Source organism: Nannospalax galili, unplaced genomic scaffold (genome assembly GCF_000622305.1).
Source record: "Nannospalax galili isolate Female #2095 unplaced genomic scaffold, S.galili_v1.0 scaffold346, whole genome shotgun sequence".
Lineage (NCBI taxonomy): Eukaryota > Metazoa > Chordata > Mammalia > Rodentia > Spalacidae > Nannospalax > Nannospalax galili.
Window position 1 is genome coordinate 7,219,434 of NW_008357637.1, and position 23,462 is coordinate 7,242,895.

The 23,462-nt window shown below is 40.4% G+C and overlaps 2 protein-coding genes across 6 annotated transcripts in view; one reads left to right on the forward strand and one right to left on the reverse strand.

The window, feature by feature from the left end:
* Window positions 1–753: 753 nt before the first annotated feature.
* Hnrnpa3 (heterogeneous nuclear ribonucleoprotein A3) lies at window positions 754–12,251 on the forward strand. 4 transcript variants are annotated; one of them, XM_017794910.2, is made up of 11 exons: window positions 754–900; window positions 3,457–3,579; window positions 3,667–3,813; window positions 3,891–4,101; window positions 4,412–4,501; window positions 4,582–4,677; window positions 4,771–4,851; window positions 6,232–6,375; window positions 8,213–8,332; window positions 8,414–8,481; window positions 8,574–8,944. In XM_017794910.2, exons 1-10 carry the CDS (start codon window positions 895–897, stop codon window positions 8,464–8,466), a joined length of 1,071 nt encoding a protein of 356 aa, XP_017650399.1. In that variant the 5' UTR covers window positions 754–894; the 3' UTR covers window positions 8,467–8,481; window positions 8,574–8,944. The 4 variants fall into 4 exon arrangements, with proteins under 4 accessions (XP_017650399.1, XP_008853542.1, XP_017650398.1 ...); XM_008855320.3 differs by lacking the exon at window positions 8,574–8,944 and adding an exon at window positions 11,218–12,251 and having other exon boundaries at window positions 795–966; XM_017794909.2 differs by having other exon boundaries at window positions 795–966; window positions 8,574–9,682.
* Window positions 12,252–17,658: 5,407 nt separating this feature from the next.
* The window catches only part of Nfe2l2 (nuclear factor, erythroid 2 like 2), a 34,912-nt gene continuing 29,108 nt past the window's right edge, over window positions 17,659–23,462 (reverse strand). The window contains exons 2-5 of one of the 2 annotated variants that reach the window (XM_008855321.3): window positions 21,330–21,596; window positions 20,550–20,639; window positions 19,665–19,853; window positions 17,659–19,359 (exon numbers count right to left, since the gene is read on the reverse strand). In XM_008855321.3, the coding sequence (XP_008853543.1) occupies window positions 18,139–19,359; window positions 19,665–19,853; window positions 20,550–20,639; window positions 21,330–21,596 (1,767 nt within the window). In that variant the 3' untranslated portion in view covers window positions 17,659–18,138. The remainder of the gene's footprint in view (window positions 19,360–19,664; window positions 19,854–20,549; window positions 20,640–21,329; window positions 21,597–23,462) is intronic. The other variant, XM_008855323.3, reaches the window with a different exon arrangement.

A 23,462-nucleotide genomic window follows, 5' to 3' on the forward strand; every position in this document is an offset into this window, starting at 1 on the left:
CTACATAGACCAGACAGGTCTCGAACTCAAAGATCCGCCTGCCTCGGCCTCCCAAATGCTGGGATTAAAGGCGTGCGCCACCACTCCCGGCAAACAATGCCTTTATTGCTCCATTCCCTGAATTGTCACCTAAACAAACGGGTCTGCTCTTTCTGAACGAGAAAAGCGTTACAGACCAGTGAATCCCTAAATAACTGAGCTCCCCGAGTCCTGCCTCTGGTGGTTAAGAGGAAAAACTGTTAAATCCGCCCTGTTCTGAACCCCATGAGAAGGGCCCAAGATCAAGGCATGTCGGGGTCGGAGGGGTTTGGGCAGGGGTCTGAAGTGGGCGTCGCCAGCCAGACCTCGGGCCCTGACAGGAGCGGCCGAAGGACGAAGGACGTGAGGGGCACAGCGGGGTTTCTTGCAGTATTAATAAACTTCAAGCTGGAAAAGCGTGGCATTCCTTAAGCAGCAGCAACAGAATGAAGCCGGAAATGAAGACCGAGGCGAGCGGGGGCGAAGCAGGGGCGCCTGAAGAAAGGGAAAGGCCTCTCTCTACCCTGACGCGTAATCACGCGGCTTTCTACCGACGTGGGCGCTAGCCATTGGTCGATTCCAGGCTGACGTAAAGGCTGCCCTTGGGCGCGAACGGCGGCGAGGGCGGTGCTGCGTTGGAAGTTGGAGGGGCACGCGCGCTCCCGCAGCCTGTCCAATCCTCGCCCTTCGCTCTCCGCCCGCCAACCCGCTAGTCCAGTGGAGCTCCGTTTCCGTGTGGCCCCGCCCCCTTCGTGGATCGCTCCGCCCCTGACAGGCCGGCGGCGCGCGGAAAGCGCGTCACGTGAGGACTGGCTCCGCCTCTTCCTCTCGGTCCCATATTGAACTCGAGTTGGAAGAGGCGAGTCCGGTCTCAAAATGGAGGTAAAACCGCCGCCCGGTCGCCCCCAGCCTGACTCCGGCCGTCGCCGCCGCCGCCGGGGGGAGGAGGTATTAGGGGGAGAGTGGGGGGTTGATGGGTAGTGGCCGGCGTGGGGGGCCCGGCTTTACGGGAGTGGGGAGGCCGGGTGGACCCGGGCGGCCGTCCCGCGCTCTGCGTTGAGGGCGATGGGAGGGGGAGGGGCGCAGGCCGAGCGGCCTCGTCGGAGCCCTTAGTCCGCCTAGCTCTCTAGGTCGGCCGCATTGGCGGCCCTCAGAGGCGCGGCACGGCCGGGGAGAGGGCCTGTGGCCGGGCGAGGGGCCCGCCGGCTGCGCGGCCTGCCTTCGAGGCCGCGGGCGGCATGGCGGGCCTCCGCGGGAGCGGTTGGGAGGAGGCGGTGGGGGAGGGGAGGAGCAGCACATCCGGGCGAGCGAACAGGCGGGCGGCGGCCACATTGACATTGATCTGCTGCCGCGTTACGAAATGGCGCATTGGCCCGCAATGGCCGCCGCCTGGCTGGGTCTCGGGGAAGGAGAGCGCGGGACTGGAGGGAGCAGGGAGGCGACGGCCGGGCAGAAATTGCCACAGATGCCCTGGAAGCTCTGGGCGCGGTGCTTTCCGCTCGGGTGCTGCCGGCGCGGTTTGGGCCTCCTGTGGCCGCGAGAATTTCCCTAAATTATCTGGTTCTTTATTCGCAGCGCTCAGTTGGAAATAAAAAGCTTGCTACTTTAAAATGCTTAATCCGCTGCTCTTGTTCAAGTACTTGGAATGAAACCGCTCACATCGCCACGTGGCTGAAGTTTTAACTATTTCAGAATTTAGATATTAGGATTAAAATTTAAATAATCTGAGCCGGGCGTGGTGGCGCACATCTTTTAATCCCAGCACTCGGGAGGCCGAGGCAGGCAGATCTCTTGAGTTCTAGTCCAGCCTGGTCTACATAAGGAGTTCCACTAGGGAGGACTCTGGAGATAGAGGGAGCCCCTGTCTCAAAAAATAAAAACTAATAGTTTCCCATTCTCTGGATCCGCCCTGGTTGTAGTTTTCTGGATTTTGGTTTTAGGTTACTGCAACCACAGTTTTCATATGATGAGAGTTTTGTGTGGGGAAGGGTGGTTGATTTTTGTGAATTGCCAAGTGCATTTATCCAAGGCTTGAATAAATGGGAGTAATAACTTGGTGAGTTACTGCTTAAAGCTGTTAATTATTTAACTAAATTCCAGTATTTAGTCTTAATGTTATGATTTAACATCTCTACTTAAGAAGAAAAGACAGAATGGAAATGTGAGCCCCCTTTACATACTTGAATGATAATGTAACCGTAAACAGCACTTAAAAGCCTTCAAAACGTAAATTTCAGACTACATCTTTTTCTAGGTCTCTCAGTTTTGGTTTTGTGCAAATTCCTCAGGTCAGGCAGTAAGTATATGCAATACCTAATGTAAATCTGTCTCGTAAATCCCTGACACTAGGAGTTGAATTTGAAATCCTTTAGCCATATGATGCAAATGCATGTAAGTAGTTTTCGCTTCCTGTTAAACTGATAGAAAGCTAAGCAGTGGAGTCAGGTGTCATGATGCACACCTGTAATCACAACACGTGGGAGGTTGAAATGTTCCTCAAGTTCCAGGCCATCTTGGCCTTGAGGCAGTGTATGGACAACTGCACGCTGAGGGGTAGGGGTAGGCTATGGGGTTGTTTAAAGTCTCAGTAGGTTTGGGGAGGTATACCTGGTTTTGCCTAGGAATGCCTGTCTTAATACCAATTTGATTGAAATCTGAAGTTTCACTTCCCAGATTGTGTTTTAAAATTAGGGGCTTGCTGGAGTTCCAGACTGAGACTAGTTGAAATGGCATTGATGGACTATACTACACTTGGTTCTTCGGTGATTTAGAGAATGACTTCTTATCAGTGACTTATAAAATAACACACATACCTCCAGACACTTTCACTTGGAGAAATTCAGTGATTTGATTTCAGGAATTGTCTTGAACTAAATATTTTTTAAATGATCATTTTGCCTGCTTGTATGTATATATGTATACTTTGTGCATGCCAGGAAGAGGGTATGGGATTCCCCCAGGAAGTAGAGTTGGTTGTGAGCCACTACGTGGGTACTTGGAATCCAGCCTGAGTCTTCTGCAAGAGCAACAAGTGCTCTTAACCTATGCCATCCCTCCAACCCCTATTTGTTTTTTTGTTGTTGTTTTTCTTTTTATGGTCTTTCTGAGACAGGGTCTCAGTGTAGCTCCAGGATGGCCTGGAACTCCAAGTGCTGGGGTTAAAGGCGTGCACCGCCACCCCGGCCCCTATTTGTTTTTTTAAAGACAGGGCCCCACTATGAACCGCAGACTGGCCTTGAAGTGGATATATAGTCCAGACTAGCCTCAAACTAATGATCTGTCTCCCAAATGCTGGAATTACAGGTTTGCACTGTCATGTCTTGCTTTGAGCAAATTTTTAACTGGACAGATTTTAATAGTAAATTTTTGAGGCTCGTGAAACTTCAAAATTAATTTGCTTGAAGAAAAAAATAAACCTGTATTGATTCTTCTTCTTAGGGCCATGATCCAAAGGAACCAGAGCAATTGAGGAAGCTGTTTATTGGTGGTCTGAGCTTTGAAACTACAGATGATAGTTTAAGAGAACACTTTGAGAAATGGGGCACACTTACAGATTGTGTGGTAAGTTCTCAATAGAATAAAAGTGGTCTTAGGAAGGATAGGAGACCCATGGGGTATTTTAATGCTTTTAATATATATTTTTTGTAGGTAATGCGAGACCCCCAAACAAAACGTTCCAGGGGCTTTGGTTTTGTGACTTACTCTTGTGTTGAAGAGGTGGATGCAGCAATGTGTGCTCGACCACACAAGGTTGATGGGCGTGTAGTGGAACCAAAGAGAGCTGTTTCTAGAGAGGTATTTTAATACCATGTTATATAATACGTGAAACTATGAAAGTTTGGATTTTTGACTTAAAATTGTTTTATTTGCAGGATTCTGTAAAGCCTGGTGCCCATTTAACAGTGAAGAAAATTTTTGTTGGTGGTATTAAAGAAGATACAGAAGAATATAATTTGAGAGACTACTTTGAGAAGTATGGAAAGATCGAAACCATAGAAGTTATGGAAGACAGGCAGAGTGGAAAAAAAAGAGGATTTGCTTTTGTAACTTTTGATGATCATGATACAGTTGATAAAATTGTTGGTAAGTAGCAATTTACTAGAACATGAATGATGTTACTATTTTCAACTAAATTTGCTAATTTATCATTTCGTATTGTGCTTAGTGGCCTATAAATGGTGTAATTCAGTTTTCACAAATCATCTACACCTGTGTAACCATCATCTGAATCAAGAAATAAACATTTACTTCCCCAAACATCACATCATTCCTGCTTAGTCAGCCATCTTGACAATATTTTAATGAATTAGCTAGTGGCAAAGGGTTTTGTTTTTATATCCTCTACCAAACAAAACAATCTAACTTGTGGCTTGTTTGATTTTAAAAATTTTAGTTCAGAAATACCACACTATTAATGGGCACAATTGTGAAGTGAAAAAGGCCCTTTCTAAACAAGAGATGCAGTCTGCTGGATCACAAAGAGGTGAGTAGGATCGTGTTCATAAATAATAGGTGTGAATGGTTGTTATAAACTTTCAGACTGTTGACGGACCTTTGTTACAGGTCGAGGAGGTGGGTCTGGCAACTTTATGGGCCGTGGAGGAAACTTCGGAGGTGGTGGAGGTAATTTTGGTCGTGGTGGAAACTTTGGTGGAAGAGGTATGGTATACTTACTAATTTCAAATACATTGGTATCATAGATTTAATAAGTTGAATGTACAATTTTAATTTACATACCTTGCTTTTCCTTAGGAGGCTATGGTGGTGGAGGTGGGGGCAGCAGAGGTAGTTATGGAGGCGGTGATGGTGGATATAATGGATTTGGAGGTGATGGTAAGTCTGTAACTTACTATTTTCATTGCTAGAAATCAAACAACTCATGCTTGGCAGTCAATCCTACCACAAACAGGTGATGGGTGTTTTGACTGAACAGTCAGTACTAAAAATGTCACTGTCTAGTCTTTGAATGAATTGAAAATTAAGGTATAATTCTGAACTAGTAACATAGAAAAGCTTTTTCCTTAGGAGATTATTAACTGGTCCTCTTAAGGTTTCTTTACTTTTTAAAAAAAATTTTTGCTTTGTTTTTATGTATATGCGTGTATTGTGTGCATGTATACAAGTGCAGTGCCTGTGGAGGACAGAGAGGGTGTTGGATCTTCTAGAACTGGAGTTATAGAAGGTTGTTAGCCACCATGTGGGTACTGGGAATCACATCTCCTGGGTCCTCTGTAAGAACAGTCAGTACTGTTAGCCACTGAGCTCTCTCCAGCCCCTTCAAGTAAGATTTCTTCTTTTTTCTTTCTTTTTTTTTTTCATTTTTATGTGTATGAGTGTATTGCCTGCATGTGTGGGTATGCACCAGTGCGGTGCAATGCCTTGGAGGTCAGAAGAGGGCTTTGGATTCCCCTGGAACTGTAGCTGAAGATGGTTCTTAGCTGCCATGTGGGTGTTGGGAATTGAACCTAGGTCCTCTGCAAGAGCAAGCAGTTAGTGCTCTTAACCACCGAGCCATCTCTCCAGCCCCTCAGTAAAATTTCTTATACCAGCAGTTGAGGTAAAATTGTCATCTGAGGCTATGTTTTCATCAGTGAAAGTTTTAAAAATGAAAACAGTGAATTTTACTTTCAGTTTCAACACCTATTCAACCTAAGTTTCTACCAGTCTAAAGTTTCGCTGCTCTGAAGCTGAAATTTAGAGTATTAGTTCATTGTGGGCTGGAGAGATGGCTCAGGGGTTAAGAACACTGACTGCTCTTGCAGAGGACCCAGGTTTGATTCCCAGCACCCACATGGCAGCTACGAACCATTCTTAGCTCCAGTTCCAGGGGAATCCAAAGCCCTTTACTGGCCTCCACAGCATTGCACGACACGGGTGCACTCACATATGTGTAGGCAATACACTCCTACACGTAAAAATAAATATTTTAAAAAATAGTTCATTGTTTACATTCCAGTAGCTTTAAGTGTAATTTTATTTTTTTAATTTTGTCTTTTTTGAGACAGGGTCTCCTTGTAGCCCCAGCTGTCCTGGAACTCACTATGTAGACCAGGCTGGCCTCTAACTCAAAAAGATCCGCCTGCCTCTGCCTCCCAAGTGCTGGGATTAAAGGTGTGCGCCACCACTCCCGGCTTAAATGTGATTTTAAAACCAAAATTCAGTATTTGGATCCTTGGTACATATATGTTTTTTGTGTGGTCTTTGTCTTTTCAGGTGGCAACTATGGTGGTGGTCCTGGTTACAGTAGTAGAGGAGGCTATGGTGGCGGTGGACCAGGATATGGAAACCAAGGTGGTGGATATGGTGGTGGTGGAGGAGGATATGATGGCTACAATGAAGGAGGAAATTTTGGTGGAGGTAAGTTTGCTTTAGTCAGGTGTTAAGTAATCAGTTTTGTTTATAGTTCATTATAGATGTTTGAGGAAATGCTAAAAGTAAGACATTTTAAAAATATTTTTATTTTACGTGTTGCCTGGATGTATGTGTTATCCAGTGCTCACAGAGGTCCAAAGAGGGTGTTGAATGCCCTGGAACTGGAGTTAGGACAGTTGATAGCAGCCATGTGGTGCTGGGAATGTTTATTTTTTTGAGATAGTATCTTCCCTTTGTATCCCTGGCTGACTCAGAACTCCCTGTGTAGACCAGATTGGCCTCTGTCTCCCAAGTGCTCAGACTAATGTTGTACACCACCATACTTGGTGAGTATGGTGACATTGGCATATAAGCACTCAGGAGGTTGAGACAGGAGAATCTGGAGTTCCAGACCAGTCTGGACAATATAGGAAAACTATGTCTCAAAGTTTTCCTGTATCTAGAAATTAAACATTTCTAGTTTAAAAGTCAGTACTATTAAGTAAATTGATACTTTACAAGATTTCTACTTTAGTTTTTTGAGACACAGTATCTCATAGCCCAAACTAGCTAGCCTTAAACATGCTATGTATCTGAAGCTGACCATACTTCCATGTCTGAAATTTCATGTGCATGAGTGTTCTGTCTGCCTGTATACTTGTACCACCTGTATGTCTGGCGCCCCCTGGAACTGGAGTTACGGACTGGGAGCTGCCATGTGAGCGATGGGAACTGAACTAACATCCTCTGGAAGAGTACCCAGTGCTTATTGCTGAACTCTTTCTCTAGCCCTGCATCTTTTTTTTTGAGTCAGGGTCTCCGTATAGCCCCAGCTGGCCTGGAATTCACTATGTAGATCAGGCTGGCCTGGAACTCACAGGCCTGCCTCTGCTTCCCAAGTGCTGGAATAAAGGTGTGTACCACCACACCTAGCTGCAAACTTTTTAAAAAAAAAAAACATTTTTCATAATGCTATTTTAAATGGGTAAAATGAACTTTACTATTATTAGTGTGGTAAAATGGACTATATATAAATTAAGTTTTAAAATCAGGTTTTAAACTAGATAAATAGGATATGCAAGTTGTTTGCACACTTAGATTTACTAAAATGAATAGGCTACCAAAAATACTTTGGGTCTTAATATATTAATATATTTGTTACATAATATTTAGGCATTACATAAATGTAATGTACCACAGAGCTTTGTTAGGAACTCTTTTGGACCATATTCACTAATAGGAGTTGCTGATGTTAACAATTAAGAATGACTTCTCTGCTACTATTTAAATTTTTTGAGTGTTTACCTCCATGTGTGTAAGCACTGCATGCATGTAGTGCCTGAAAGATGTCAAGATCAGATTCCCTGGAACTGGAGTTATGGTTGTGAGCCTTCATGTGGGTGCTGGGAACTAAACAGGTCCTCTGCAAGAGCAGCCAGTCCTGGTAACCACTGAGTCATCTCTCCAGCCCCTATGTTACTGTTTTAAAAGCTGCATTGCATCAGAGTCATACTAAATTGAATACTGACAATTTTGATGGTATTAGTGGTATAGAAAACATGTAAGGCATAGCATCAAAGAAAAAGGCATTTCTCTATAATCTCTTAAAGTTTGACAAGCTGTTTAGAAACAAGATTTTCCAGGTGTGTTCCACTTACCTGTGTCCTCTTCTACCAGTGTATTAGACTGCTTAGGAGGCCTCTGGTAAATGGCTTTTAGTCACTAAGATCTCTTAAGAATTGCATATAAATTACTGAAGACAGCTTCAGTGATTGTCAGAATAGTCAGAGGAGTAAATAATTACTGTCTTTGTAAGCTACATATAAAAACTTTGTGATTTCAGGTAACTATGGTGGTGGGAACTATAATGATTTTGGAAATTATAGTGGACAACAGCAGTCAAATTATGGACCCATGAAAGGGGGCAGTTTTGGTGGAAGAAGCTCAGGCAGTCCCTATGGTGGTAAGTATTTTTTTAAATAAAAAATTCCAAAGCCATTTTACTTTAAAATATTAGGTATATTCAAAACTATGTTATTTCCAGGTGGTTACGGATCTGGTGGTGGAAGTGGTGGATATGGTAGCAGAAGGTTTTAAAAACAGCAGGAAAGGGTAGGTATCTTTACATTTTTTAAAATATGATAAAGAATATGTGGAACTGTTCACTGAGTGTAATAATTTTTTTATCCTGTATTATTCAACAGGCTACAGTTCTTAGCAGGAGAGAGAGCGAGGAGTTGTCAGGAAAGCTGCAGGTTACTTTGAGACAGTCGTCCCAAATGCATTAGAGGAACTGTAAAAATCTGCCACAGAAGGAACGATGATCCATAGTCAGAAAAGTTACTGCAGCTTAAACAGGAAACCCTTCTTGTTCAGGACTGTCATAGCCACAGTTTGCAAAAAGTGCAGCTATTGATTAATGCAATGTAGTGTCAATTAGATGTACATTCCTGAGGTCTTCTATCTGTTGTAGCTTTGTCTTTTTCTTTTTCTTTTCATTACATCAGGTATATTGCCCTGTAAATTGTGGTAGTGGTACCAGGAATAAAAAATTAAGGAATTTTTAACTTTTCAATATTTGTGTAGTTCAGTTTTTCTACATTTTAGTACAGAAACTATAACAAAATGCAGTTTTGAAGGTGTTTCCTTGTGAGTTAACAAGTAAAGAAGATCATTGTAATTACTATTTTGTATGAATTTTGCTAAAGTTAACTGTAAAGAAACACCTACTGACTTGCAGTTCAAGGGGAATCTATTCTCCCCATTTCCAAAACCATGATACAAATGGGCACTGACATGTGGAGAGAATAGATATTTGTATGTTTGCAATGTGTGTTTTAGATAATTAGGATTGGGTAATTAGCATATCTGTGCATTTAATAGCATTAAGATTACCTTCAAATGAAAAAGATCTCAAAAGATCCTATTTGGTTTTGTGCATTTTCTTTCAAAATGTAATCATGATTTTAGTGTGTTAGACTTCTTGAGTCCCAGCTATGCTAAGAAATCTCAAGTCTACATTTACTTTGGTCACATTTAAACTGCTGCCAATAGTTTGTGTGTCTAGTGCCCTGTATTTTAAGATTCTGGAAAAGGGTAGTGGATGTTTGACATTTCCCAATTGAGCATTCTTTCAGTACAGGATCACTAAGTCTGCTGTGTCGGGAGCAAACTAGTGGGTTACCTGGGTTCTGCTTTTCAAAGTTTAAAACCCAGAAGCCCTTAAATCTAAAGTCACTTTCCTTGGTTTAAGGTTTTTTTCTCCACAAGTTTGAAGAGCTAAAGAATAAAAGACACTCATTGAACCCTTTGATTGGCTGGCATGCTTTCCCTGTTTGTACCCTATACATTTTGCTGAATGAAACCAAGGATAGTTTAGATATCATTGCCCAAAATAAAGCCGCAGAAAATGTAGCACACTTGCTTAGCATAAGCATCTCATTTCCCAAAGATCTGAATTCAAATTTGGACAGTCTTGAGTTCTTAAATTTCCAAAGAACACATGGTTACTTTTTGTATATATATTTCAACCTAAAACATGTTGGTGTGAGTTATAGTTTGTTTGGAAGATCCTGGTTGAGAAGAGTTTTAGGTAATAAGGTTGAATATATGAAAAGCAATGTCTACTGTTTTGCGCCAGCTAGTGCTTAATAATTTCACTCAAGCCCGAAGTATGTGCCCTGCTGTTAACTTTCTTTGGCAGTTGAACATTGAATTCAAATTTTTACTTGGTTTTTAAAGTACTAAGCAAAACAAGCAATAAAAAGGGGAATGGGGCGTGCTAGTGTTTGAATATGCTCTCTTGTTTCTCTAATTCTGTGCCTCTGTGCATTATAAATATTTGGATGCATGCATTACCAGCATGAAACTTGGTCTTCACAAATACTGCAGTTTTTCAAGAAAACACTCACAAACCAATAAATGTAACAGACAACATTCCATTTGTTAATGGGCATATGTGAATAAGCAGTGTAGAAAATAGGCTCATTAGAAAATGGTTACTTAATGACTAAAAATGTGGTTATACAAATGGACACTGTCAGTGTTCATAACTTAAACCTGGGTACCTGGTCAAAATGCTTGGGAAACATTAAAATTGAGCTAAATTGTCTCAACTTCTTTTGTTCATATAATAAAGGTTGAAGGAATGGGGGAGATTAACATTTCCTGGTTTTGTTTGTGAAATTGTTTGACACAACCTTGACAGTATCCTTTAATGTCATGAGGTCAATTGTATTGTTAACCAACTCTTTTATGTTCTGGAACTAGTTTAATAGTGAAAACATTTTTCAGTAAGTTGATGTTTACAACCTATAAGCAGGTGAAATTTGTATGTGACCTGTTTATAAGTTGTACTAGGTTAGCATTTGAACAGTGTGGAAAAGTAAGCCATGAGGAGAGCGATTTAACCAGCTTTTAAAGGACTTAAGTTGTGCTTTTTAAGCACAGTGTGGATCAAAGGAAACTCACTAAGACAGGACTCCAGCAGCCTTTTGAGTATGGACAAGTCAGCATAAAAATAAAGAATGAGAAGGCAGCAGCAAGCAGCAGCAGCAGCAAGAGCTTCAACTACAGAGAAGTGGAGGCATAAGATACTATGATGCTAGTGAGCAGCTTTCCAAAAGCTAGTTAAATCTGCTTATTACAACTGAAATATCGAAGAAAGTAGCAGGAAGGAGCTCCGCCTTTTGGAACGTCAATGAGATAGTTGCCACAGTCACTAGGTCTAGCATTTAGACCTGCAAGGAAGGGCAATAAGCATTGGGTAAGGCTTGAATTTGAATTTTTTCACTAATTAAAGAGTACATTTTTGTAAAGCAAGGTAAGAGTAATCTTTTTGATTTGCAGGTTGAATGAGAACCCTACTTGCCTAAATGAGGAATGTCTTTCCTACCATCTTAAATACGAAGGTTTCTGGCTGGGTAAGATTTGTAGCTCACAGTAAAACCTGATGACACAGTTTATTTCTCTACAAATCTATATCACAGATTAAAACATCACCCCCTTTCTAAGTAGATACATTGGCAGAATTCTCAAGCTGAAAATTTTATCTTGGTACCACCTTGAACACATAAGCTATAAAGCTTTAGGCAGTTTTTAAAATTCTTCAGTGGCCACAAATGTTCATCTTGAAACAGATGTAGCCTCATTGTGTATATGACTTATTGTTGGTATCTATAGTAAAGTCAAATTTTTTGTAAGGGAAAGAAAAGTCAGCTTTTGTAAAACTCGGTTTTTGTAGTACACATGACTTCTAATATTAAGCTGTTCCCATCCTAGGAAAAACTCCTTCAATTGAACTTCCATAATTACCAGATGATACAGGTGGTTTTTTTTTTTTTTTTTTAATGTTCCTCAAAGATCGTTAGTATATAAATTAAGAATTATTTGGGCCGGTAGGAACAATTTTTTGTTGTATCTTTGAACCAGAAACAATGGGAGGTCTAATTTGTACTTTAAGTTCCTTGAAAAAGGTAAAGAGCAGTTTGGTTACCATTCAAAAAAATCTGTTGCTGATTGTTCATAAGGGCTATTTTTGCTGCCCCCAAAGGGCTTGTTTAAAATGATCCGATTCAATCGTTTATAGTAAAAGTTTCAGGGGACAGATAACTCAAATACTGGTTTCTAAATTGCAAATCCGTTTCCTACACCAGCGGGGGACACCCTACATGAACAGGAAGTTTGCTGAAGTGTTTTCTCAGAAAAATGGTGGCTTTTAAAGTCAGAACTGAATCCCACAAACCATAGCTACTAAATAAGGTGATAGCCTTTCAGTTACAAAATTCCTTGATGTAGTTTTGGAGAAACACATTTTCTAAGTTAGATCTTTTTCTTTTAAAGGCATTTCCTTTTCCTTTATGAAATAAAATAATTTTGCCTAATATAGTTCCACTGTCATTTTTTAAAAATAGCATTTTAAGTTTGTTGCAACCATAAACACTTAAATAGGAAATAACTGAGGCTGATTTTGCTAAGCTTGTAGGATACTGCTTTTACTGCTTCCAGTTCATATTTCTTTAAAAAGTTGTGTTTGCAGTCTTGACTAAAAGGGAGAATGTGTGGTAAATTAAAGTTCATTTAGTAGGGGACTGAAGAGAAACAGACTGTAAGAGTTCTAGTATGTCACAAATTGAAGTACTCCTAATTAATGACAGGAACACTGAGTAATTGACATCACAAAGTAGTGACCATGCATGCTGATATATGCAGGAAGTAACAAGGATTGTTAGCCTAAAGTATTCAGTTCTAAACTTTAAATGTTGCCTGATTTTTAAGACATCCGAGGTGGTCTGTAATGGATTGTTTCATTTGTAGTATAATGAAATGTTTACAGAAAGATAACTTTTTCATTAAAATATTTTTAGCAATGTGTGTGTGGTTTTATCACTTTGCAGTATTCTTGTGATTTAAATGCTGTAGGTGATTGAGATTTTTAACGAGAGGAAATGTGGGATGAACCTCCATACAGTGTATCTTAAGATTCTATCAAATGGAAAATAAAACTGGGAAATTATAAGAACACGGGTCTTAAAGGACAACACAAGGGTGTAAAATTTATGAACTTTCAGGTATGGGATAATTAGGTAAGGGAATTCCTGAAAGAGATGGGGTTCTGTGCATCAAAATGGTGATCTTTGACAGTTGGTTGAACATGTAAGTGAAGGTGAGTAGGGAAAAGAAGCTTCCCTGAAACTACCCAAACAAAAGGAATGTGGTTACAGTTACCAGATTGGTTTACTAACATTGAGTGTCTCCATTTCTAGCTGCAGCAGCTTGTCTCCATACTTTTTAACCAAGGCAGCCCTCAAATGTGTGATTCCCCCTGCCCCAGCCTCCTGAGTGCTGGGACTTCAAGGGTACCTTGCCACTCCTGACTTGATGTACTAAATGAGATACTCTAAATTGAGCACAGGTAGGATTTGCAGCTGTTAACAGTGTTGTAACAGTTTCCAACACTGGTTTCATAGGCTTTTCTCAGGATGAAAGTGGCTGTATAATGCCAAATACTGAGTTCTAGGGATGTGGATCAGTGGTAGTATAATATTTGCCTGATACCCAAGGTCCTGAGTTCAGTTCTCCACAAAACTCAAAGAATACCTGCCAGATAGGAAGTAATGGAATTTGAAATCCTTCATGTACCTACCATGCCTATTAAATTGTTCTTTAGTGTTTCTCTTTTCAAAAGTATCCTGTTACACATTAAGTTGATTTACATTTGGGTTGACTACACTGTTTAGATTTAGGGAGGAGTGAAAACAAGGACAAGGATTTGTATTTTACCTGTGTGTATTTAGTGCATTTGTGCCATGCAATTCCAGTCAGAAGGGGGTGTTGAATTCTCTGGAACTGAAGTTAGTTGTAAGATGCCTTGTGGGTGCTGGGAACTGAACCCAGGTCCTCTGCAAGAGCAGCCAATGCTCCTAATCACTGAGCTACCTTTTCCAGCCCTTTGGGGGGAGTTTGAGTCTTAATTGTAAAGAAGGGATGTGGGTAAATTTTGCAGTGTATCCATTGTAACTTTGGTGGTGATGGGAACAGGGTCTCATGTAGCCCTGGCTGGCCTGGAATTCACATAAAGGTCTCTTGAGTTCTGGGGCTTAAAAACTGCCATGGTAGCCAGTCATTGTGTTTTTTAAAAATGTTTTTATTTTGTATGATTGTTTTGCCTGCTTGTATTTAAGTACACTATGTGAGGGCAGAAGAGGGCGTTGGATCTTCTGGAGCTGGAGATACAGATGGTTGTTAGCTGCCATGAGGGTGCTGGGAAATGAATCTGGGTTCTCTGGAAGAATAAGCATTCTTAAGGTCTCTGCCATTGCATTTTTTAAATGGCTTTAAAATGGTCAATTGACTATCTGGAAGCTGTCAAAAGTAATTTTTATACTTTGCCATGTAACAAAAGTTTAAACTTGCATACTTGATCAATAAGTCAGATTGTTAGTTTCAGCTGTCTAGTGGCCTCATAATGTTTAGGTTTTGCCAGTCAAATTTAAATTCTGGAGCTAATCTTGTGTGCTTGGATAGTTGGAGAATTCTTTATGTGCTTTGTATGCTTGATGGTGCCAAGGGATCCTTCGAGTGTTGGCTTTTTGTTCACAGACAAGGTCTCTTCTGTGTAGCCCAAGCTGGCCTCCCAAATGTTGGCAACCTTGTGGACACTGAAATTAAAAACGAGGAGCCACCTCGCCTAACGTTGATTTATATGACTAAGGAGTAGGACTTACGTTAGATTGAAAGTGTTTTCTGGCCAAGTAATAGGTGCCCTTATTAACTTCTCAAGAGTTTGGTGAGATGGTCGCGAAATATTTTCTGGCCATACATGTACACACTACCCCATACACAACAAAACTTCTAGGTTAGCTTTGTGCGAAAATGCAGAGTACACAGGTTAAATGTGAATGCAGAATTAGTTGCCTGTCGATGGCCTCCAGAGTGGCTTAGATTCTAAAATTCTAGTGGGTGATAACATTTTGATCACTGTCTAGTTTTCCTCCAGGATTGAAGTCTTAAAGTCACTGAACTTTTTTTGAGTTCTCCAGTAATAATTGAAACAGCTGTCTTTAAAGTGGGAAGAATGTTTTGATCCATAATCACAGACTAAACATTTTAGAGAGGGTCTCCTTGTGTATCCTCAACAGGACTATAACTCGCTATGTGGATCAGACTGGTCTTGAACTCAGATCACCTCCTTCTGTCTCCTGAGTGCTGGGATTAAAGGCATTGGCCATTGCAGTCACATGATAGTCAAAAGTTAAAGTATGGCAGTACATTTGAACAGCACCTCATTCACTCAAAAACATGGGTCTTAGGCCGGGTGTGATGGCACACGCCTTCAATCCCAGCACTTGGGAGGCAGAGGCAGGTGGATCTTTGTGAGTTTGAGGCCAGCCTGGTCTACATAGTTCCAGGACAGCTGGGGCTACAAGGAGACCGTCTCAAAAAGACAAAAAAAAAAAAAAGGGGGGGGGGGAGGGTTCTATCTAAAAGTTCTCAGGAAGAAAATAGAATTAAGATTTCTAATACGTTGGCCATCAACCCCAAAGGTATACATTTTGGCCTGCAGACTTAGTCAAAACAGTTCAAATAAGGTTTAATGTTTGAGGGCCTAGATTTAGGTCAGCTAGGTCTAAATCTAGTATTTCAAATGTCAAGAATTTTCAGGAACTTTGGTGGCCTAAGATTTGGTTGTACTTTTAAACTCAAGTCTACATACAGCTCTTACTACTCAAAATGTAGTTTTAGATACTATAAGGTACTGTTAATGGTCAGTTATTTTGTATGAATGGCAAGACTCTTCAAGTTGGGCTAATGATATGAAGCATGTTGCTGTGGTGCTCCTCCCTGTTCCAGCCAATTCCAGGTGCTCCAGCTGGGGCTGCCCATAAGATTCCTGTAGGAGTTTTGAGTCTGAATAGTGTTTTCTCCGTGGTTCCTCCATCACTACCACAGCTCCAGAGGATACTGACAGCATGAGACAGACCCAGGACACAGTATCTCAAATGCCAGATCCACCTGCCCTTCAAAGTAGTTTTCAACTCAAGCCTTCAAGTCATGGGTCATAATACTCTTACTGAGCTACTCTGGTTTCATGTTAAGACAATGTTTGAAGAAAATGAGCAAAGCACCCATTTATAGAGTGCTTCCAATGAGCTGTAGAATCTATTTCCATCTATAGATAAGGCTAAGTGAGTTGCTGGAGCTCAGTCTGGGGCCAGGAGCTGGTGGGCCTCTACACAGAAATTTGCTTAGTTTGGATTGCTGGAAATCTTTGAGGATAGTTTACATGTAATGCCTATTAACTCAAATGGATCTCTATTCCCTCCCCACTTCCTAAAAACATACTGTTATGTACTGGCTGCCCTGGATCTTGTTACATAGACCAAGCAGGGTTTTCATTGTGATAATCCTGCCTTGTGAGTGCACCACCATACTCTGCTCCCAGCTTTTAAAAAGGCAAAAAGCAAACTACAGTGCTTAGATGAAACTGTTAGGTCTTTTTTTTTTTTTTTTTAAAAAAAAAAAAAAAAGCATTACACATTTTCCAGAGATTTTTGAGGGTTTTACATTTTTTATTGTGTAATGTTTTACTTGAATGTAAGTGCACCGCATGTATACAATGCCCACAGCAGCTAGAAGAGGGCATCAGATTTCCTGGAACTGAAATTGTGGATGGTTATTAGCCACCATCTGTTGAGAATTTAACCCAAGTCCTCTGGAAGAGCAACCAGTGCTCTTTAACTGCTAGGCCATCTCTCTAGCCTGGGGCTTTGTTTTTTAATCCTCTACATGTCTACTTGTCACAACATGTCTGTTGAGTCAATTTTCTCACCTCTGTCATTTCCATTCCTGGGGTACTCAGTTGAATCTATTAGAAAATCCTTTAGTTTTGCTTCTGAAATACAAAATTCAGTATTTTACCCTTTGCTATGGCTTCAGAACAAGATCAACAGTCATCTTACATGAACTTCCCAGTTGGTCTCCATGTTCCCACCTTTGCTCCCTAAACTACTGAGCACACAAACCAGAGACCAGTCTCATAGTGCTACTTAATCTTAGCTCCCTACCTTACTAAATGGAAATCCTGAAGACTGTCCACTACAGTCTACCCTTTTATGGCTTTATTTTGCTGTCTTCTCCATCCACTGTCTTTCAAACCAGTCTTGGTCTTTGGAATTGCTATGTTCAAAGTACCAAAGGTCTGAGCTATCAGAGTGGCTTGACCAACACCTTAAGATGTTGCAACCTTTTATGTTGCAATGCTTTTAGTTTTTCCCCCTTAATGCAGTATGCGTCCTATCCTCCCTTTTTACTAGAATGCCACTTTGGGTTTTTTTTTTTTTTTGGTCTGACTTTAAAATGCACCTGTATCAGTGCCCACAGAGGCCAGGAGACAGTGTTGGAGCCCCTGGAATTGGAGCTATGGACAGTTGTTAGCCACCATGTTGGGACTGGGAACTGAACCCAGGTCCCCTACAAAGGTAGCCAGTGCTCTTAACTGTTGAGTCCTCTCTCTAGTCCCTAGAATGTCACTTTGAAGAGCACACAGATACTTTTTTCTTTGTAGAGTGCAGAATGGCAGGCATTCAATGTTGTGTTGTAAATAAGTTTTCATGTTAATATGTATCATTTCCTTGGTTGATTGTATGACAATCTTAATTCTCCATATTTAGTTTAAAATGATTTTGAATTTTCAAAACTGTTTTGAATATGTAAAATATCAAATTTGTTAAATGGATGATTGTCCTATGGAAAATACTGTTGTGAATAAACTCAAAAGAATCAAAGTAATTTAAGTCATGATATTCCTTTATTAGTGCCAGCCCCTTAAGGTTTTTGGGTGTTTTTGTTTTTGTCAGAGCTAAACAATTTAATATAAAAATGTCATTTTCTTTGTTCATACAGTATATAAAAAACAAGTATAGTGGTTAGTTTTGCAACAATTTGCTTTAGCCAGATGTCATATAAATCTATGAACGTAACAAATGCAATAAGAACAGTATAAATAAGTTTTGTAGTATTTACACTTATACAGAAACTAGCCCAAATGGTGTTCTCTAAGAGATTAAGTTCATTGTTAAAATGAAACTGATCCAACATTGGTATTTTTAATGTTTTGTAAAGTTTCGTTACTTTCTATACTAGTTTTGGCTATAATTTTGCATAGTTACTTATAAAGTGTATTTCTGCATTTCACATCACAGTAGGAAGTTTTAGTAGAACAGTACAAGATAAAAACACTAGCTCAGAAAAGGCTAAATCTTTCCAAACCTAGTTTTTCCTAACATCTGGCTTCTTGCTTTTGGGAACAAGGAATACATTGCCATCACTGGTTTGCTGCAGGGAGTATTCGCTAGGAGAATAAGGTTTTCCATCTTCATCGCGTAACATGCTGAAGACTTCAAGATACAAGGTGCTGAGCTGTTTTTTTAGTAGATGGAGGCTTCTGTCATTTTCTCCTTTTTCTTTGAGTAATTTTTCTTTTTCATCTTTTAAGTGACCTAAATCTTGCTCCAGTTCTACTATATTTTCCAGTTTTCTTTTTCTGCAATTCTGAGCAGCCACTTTATTCTTCCCTCTCCTACGTATATCTCGGATTAATGCAAGTTGAGCTTCATTGAACTGCTCCTTGGACATCATTTCATTGAAGTCATCAACAGGGAGGTTAATGATTTTTTCAACAGGGAATGGGATATGGAGAGCCTTTGCCCTAAGCTCATCTCTTGTGAGATGAGCCTCCAAGCGGCTTGAATGTTTGTCTTTTGCGAATGGAGCTTTTCGATGACCAGGACTTACAGGCATTTCTTTTTTTGTTGTGTTTTCACACTGGGCATCATGTATGGGAGCACAGTGCCCTCGAGCTGGTGACAGAGGTTGCACTGTATCCTCCGAAGAATGTGTTGGCTGTGTTTTAGGACCATTCTGTTTGACACTTCCAGGGTCACTATCTAGCTCTTCCATTTCAGAGTCACTGAACCCAGGTGGTGGGTCTCCATAGATAGAAGATTCCACTGAGTGTTCTGGGGATGCTATGCTGGGACTAGTGATGACTGAAATGCCAGAATCAGAATCATTGAATTCTGTGTTTTCAGGGTGCTTCTGGTTGAAAGCTTTACAAAGTGACAGATCACAGCCATCAATAGGCTCACATAGAAGTTCAGAAAGTGACTGACTGACAGTAGCAGAAGGCATGCTGTTACTGACAGTGGGTTCTGCTATGAAAGCAGAATAAAATTCATCACCAAAATCGGTGTTCAATGTGGTATCTGAATCTAATGAGTTAACTGTCAGCTGGCTAGGATCATCTGTGGAGAGGATACTGCTGAAAGAATCCTCAAAACCATGAAGAAAGTGTGGACTGCAGCGGCCGGCTTCTTTTTCCAGCGAGGGTATGGATGAATAAAAACTGTAACTGTTGTCAATTTCCATCAGTTTGGCTTCTGGACTTGGAACCTTCGTAGTCTCAACCAGCGTGTTTTCAGTGTTAAGACACTGGAAAAGAAGTTACATGGTATGATTAAAGTTAAATATTTTTTACATAAACTCCCTGGTAATTTTCAAATGATGGGTATTCCTGATCAAATGCACTATTTTCATGTGAATCTATCCTGAAATACTCAGCCCATTTAACTAAAAATATTATACATATTAAATGAGTCTGGGGCACTCTCGTGACTAATTTAAAACCACCTTCCAATTTCTTCCTACAAGTGGATGGCATAAAATAACCAGAATGACTAATTTAAATAGACTGAATATAAACCAGCATCCCTGGTACGACATCAGAGCTTAGTTACCTGTAATTCTGGAATGGAAAGTAGCTCCTGCCAAACTTGCTCCATGTCCTGCTGCATGTTGTTTAAATCCGTCATGGCTACTTCAAGAGAACTTTCAAGTGACTGAGTCTGATTAGGATCAATGAAGACTGGGCTTTCAACATGGTTGGGAATATCCGGGGCAAGTGACTGAAATGTAGCTGAAGAAACCTAAAATTGACAAGGCATTTATCTGCATGAGTAAGCTCCAAGGAACAGTACAGTCAGCTGCAGATTCTGCATTTCTCTACTTTCTGACCACTTGTTTATATAAACTGAAACATTTTCTCCTTCCCAAATGACTCTTAATTTATAATTTACGTAAAAGTCATCACATGTCATTTAAAATTCAAAATGGGTAAAAATAATCATTAACACTTCATTTGTATCTCTAATATGTAACAAACTACTTCAAATAATAAAGATTATTAATTGAAGTACTGGTTATTGTCTGATTACTTACCAAAATATTTATATACCTGTAACAACTTTTCTATAGTTAACACTGATTCATGTCCCTAGCTATACAGTAAGATAGGCTTCATACTGTTTAAGGATTTTTGTTTTTAAACATTGAACAGATACATACTATAGCTTACTTGACAAAGTATTTCCTTGATAAAAATCTTCCTTCTAAATTTTTCTTTTACTTTTTTTTTGGTCTTTTTGAGACAGGGTCTCCCTATAGCCCCAGCTATCCTGGAACTCACTATGAAGACCAGGCTAGCCTTGAACTCACAGAGATCTGCCTGCCTCTGCCTCCCAAGTGCTGGGATTAAAGGCATGTGCCACCACACCCGGCTTCTTTTACTCTTTTAATTGACTATACATTAAAGGGGATTTTGCTGTTAGTCAAATGCTTTATACCTCATGGTCATCTACAAATGGGAATGTCTCTGCCAAAAGCTGCATACAGTCATCGAAGTACAAAGCATCTGGTTTGGGAATGTGGGAAACCTGGATTAAGAAGGAAAAGCATAATGGAGGAAAAAAATTATTAAATGTTCCACTGCTAAGCTAAAGATTCATGACTGATAAAAGATTTGCTTATAAAATTATTTATAATCTAGTCTCACTTCAGAAGTTAGTTTGGTGCACAGACTCAAACCAGATTACTTGGGTTCAAACCTTAGTTCCTTAAAAAAAAAAAAAAAAAAAGAATAAGTGTTGGAGATTGACCCCAGGGCCTTCTCTACCACTGAGCTACAACGCTAGCCCTCCCCTAATTTTTTGAATGATCTAGGCAAATTATTTAACTCTTTTTTTAACTTTAGTTGTTCATCCATATAGAAAATGGGAATCATAATGGCTAACAGTTATGTTAAATTAGTTAATATATATAATTAGGGCCACGCCTGCCAAACCACTGTAAGCAATGCCTACTGGTTCTATTACTGCCAGTACTGTTACTGTTTGGTCCTAACAGGATGTTTCTATAATTTACAGTGTGCTTTTCTGTATCCTAATCTTTACAATAACTCCATAAATTAGGTAACTCTAGTGCTGAACTCATCTGGAAGCTGAGGTTGGAGACCTGACCTTGTCAGAAAGACATAGTAAAAGGGAGACTAGTTACTCAAATCAAATGCTCTTTCTCAGTCCTTAAGACCATGTTATACCGTCTCCCAAGAACTAAGTACTCTGTACCTGGGAGTAGTTGGCAGATCCACTGTTTTCTGTCTGGATGTGTTGGGCTGGCTGAATTGGGAGGAATTCACCCGTCTCTTCATCTAGTTGTAACTGAGCAAAAAAGGCCTTCTCCTGCTCCTTTTGAAGTTGTTCTTGTCTTTCTTTTTCAAGTTTTTTCTGTTTTTCCAGCTCATAATCCTTCTGTCGCTGACTGACATCAAACACTTCTCGACTTACCCCAAGATCTATATCTTGCCTCCAGAGTATGTCAATCAAATCCATGTCCTATGTTTAAAACAGAAAAGGAAGGAGGAACCATGGTTAAGATGGTCCACACAGATTAATACACTGTATGCCAATATTCATAGGGAGAAATTAGGAACAAAATCTGAATGAGAATACAGATCCAGCACTCTAGAAGAGCAGTTAATTCCATTCAGTCTATTCACGAAAAGCAACAGTTTATACAACCACCCATTCTAATCACAATTAGGATCATTAATGACTAATGGTAGAGAAAGGCAAATTATGTTTCATATTAATGTGTTTAAAAATCCCATACTTGTTCAGAATAGAAATTATAGCGAATACATAAGGCCACTGAGATTACAGGTGTGCAACACCACCCCTAGCTTTCAGTTGTGACTTTGTACAAGCAAGGACTGAAACAATTTATGTTAGAATTACCACTCACAAATCTTATTTCTGCATCCCTAGAACCCAGTCCATATGGACTAGAGGATAATTTCTAATGGACTTAACTCTAAAATTCATTGTCAGTCACCCCAAGAATTGACTTTAACACTAGTCTCTAACACTACTGTTTCTTTTTACTTCTTTCCCCACTAAATAATGATGCTTCAAAACTTCAGAGGGTATTAATTATTCTTTTCTGCCCCGGCATACAGATGTTGACCAAATGAGACATAAAGAGATTTCTCCATAAATGTAAAATAAGCAAATGCTACACACACTGACAGTGATGGGATACCTGCTGGAGGTGAAACCAAACTCTAGGTCAATGGATAATGAAGCTGGACTCTACTAGTCAGAATGCAATCATCATTCCAAAATCATGGATGGCAACCCTGAAGCAATGAAACTGCTTAGGTCCTTCTTGGGACATGTTAACAGGTGGTCTGTTATTGCCCTTTTTAAAAAATATTTTTTTATTTTATGTGTATGAGTGTATTGCCTGCGTGTATATAATGCATCCATGTCATGCAATGTCGGAGAGGTCAGAAGAGGGTGTCGGATCCCCTGGAACTGGAGTTATGGATGGTTAGCTACCATGTGGATGCTGGGAATCAAACCCCAGTCATCTATAAGAGCAGCCAGTGCTCTTAACCTCTGAGCCATCTCTCCAGCCCCCTTGGTCTTTGTTTTAAAAAGGATTTTGAGGCGCATTCATAAGCAAATTAGAACATCTAATTATGGTGAGTGGTGGTAGTTTGATGTTGAAAGCAGTGGGTACCCCCACATACTTTAATGTATATGACTTATAGACCCATTAAATTGCCAGTTTCCTGTGATGACTATCCATCCCTCAATGCACACTTCAAATAAATTCAGTATGCCCTTTTGTGTGTGTGTGTGGGGGGGTTGGTCTTTTTTTGAGACAGAGTCTCCCTGTAGCCCCAGCTGGCCTAGAACTCACTAGGCAGACCAGGCTGGCCTCAAACACACAGAGATCCACCAGCCTCTGCCTCCCAAGTGCTGGGATTAAAGGCGTGTGCCATTACACCTGACCAAATATTTAAAGTAGTAGATTGTGGGGCTGGAGAGATAGCTCAGCGGTTAAGAATATTGGTTGTTCTTGCAGAAGACCAGGGTTCAAATCCCAGCACCCACATGGCAGCTAACAACTATAATTCCAGTCCCGGGGCTCCGAAAGCCTCTTCTGACCTTCATGGGCATTGCATGACACGGGCGCACTTACCTACATGCAGGCAATACATACACAGAAAAATAATAAAAATTAAAAAAAAATAAATTTAAAAAAGTAGATTGCTCTATATCTCCGAGTTTTGTTTGTCTGTTTAACAGGCTCCCCCTAGTCCCAGGGCACCTGGATGTCACTGTGTGGATCAGACTGGTCTCGATATCACAGAGATGTGCATGCCTCTGCCTCCCGGGGACTGGGATTAAAGG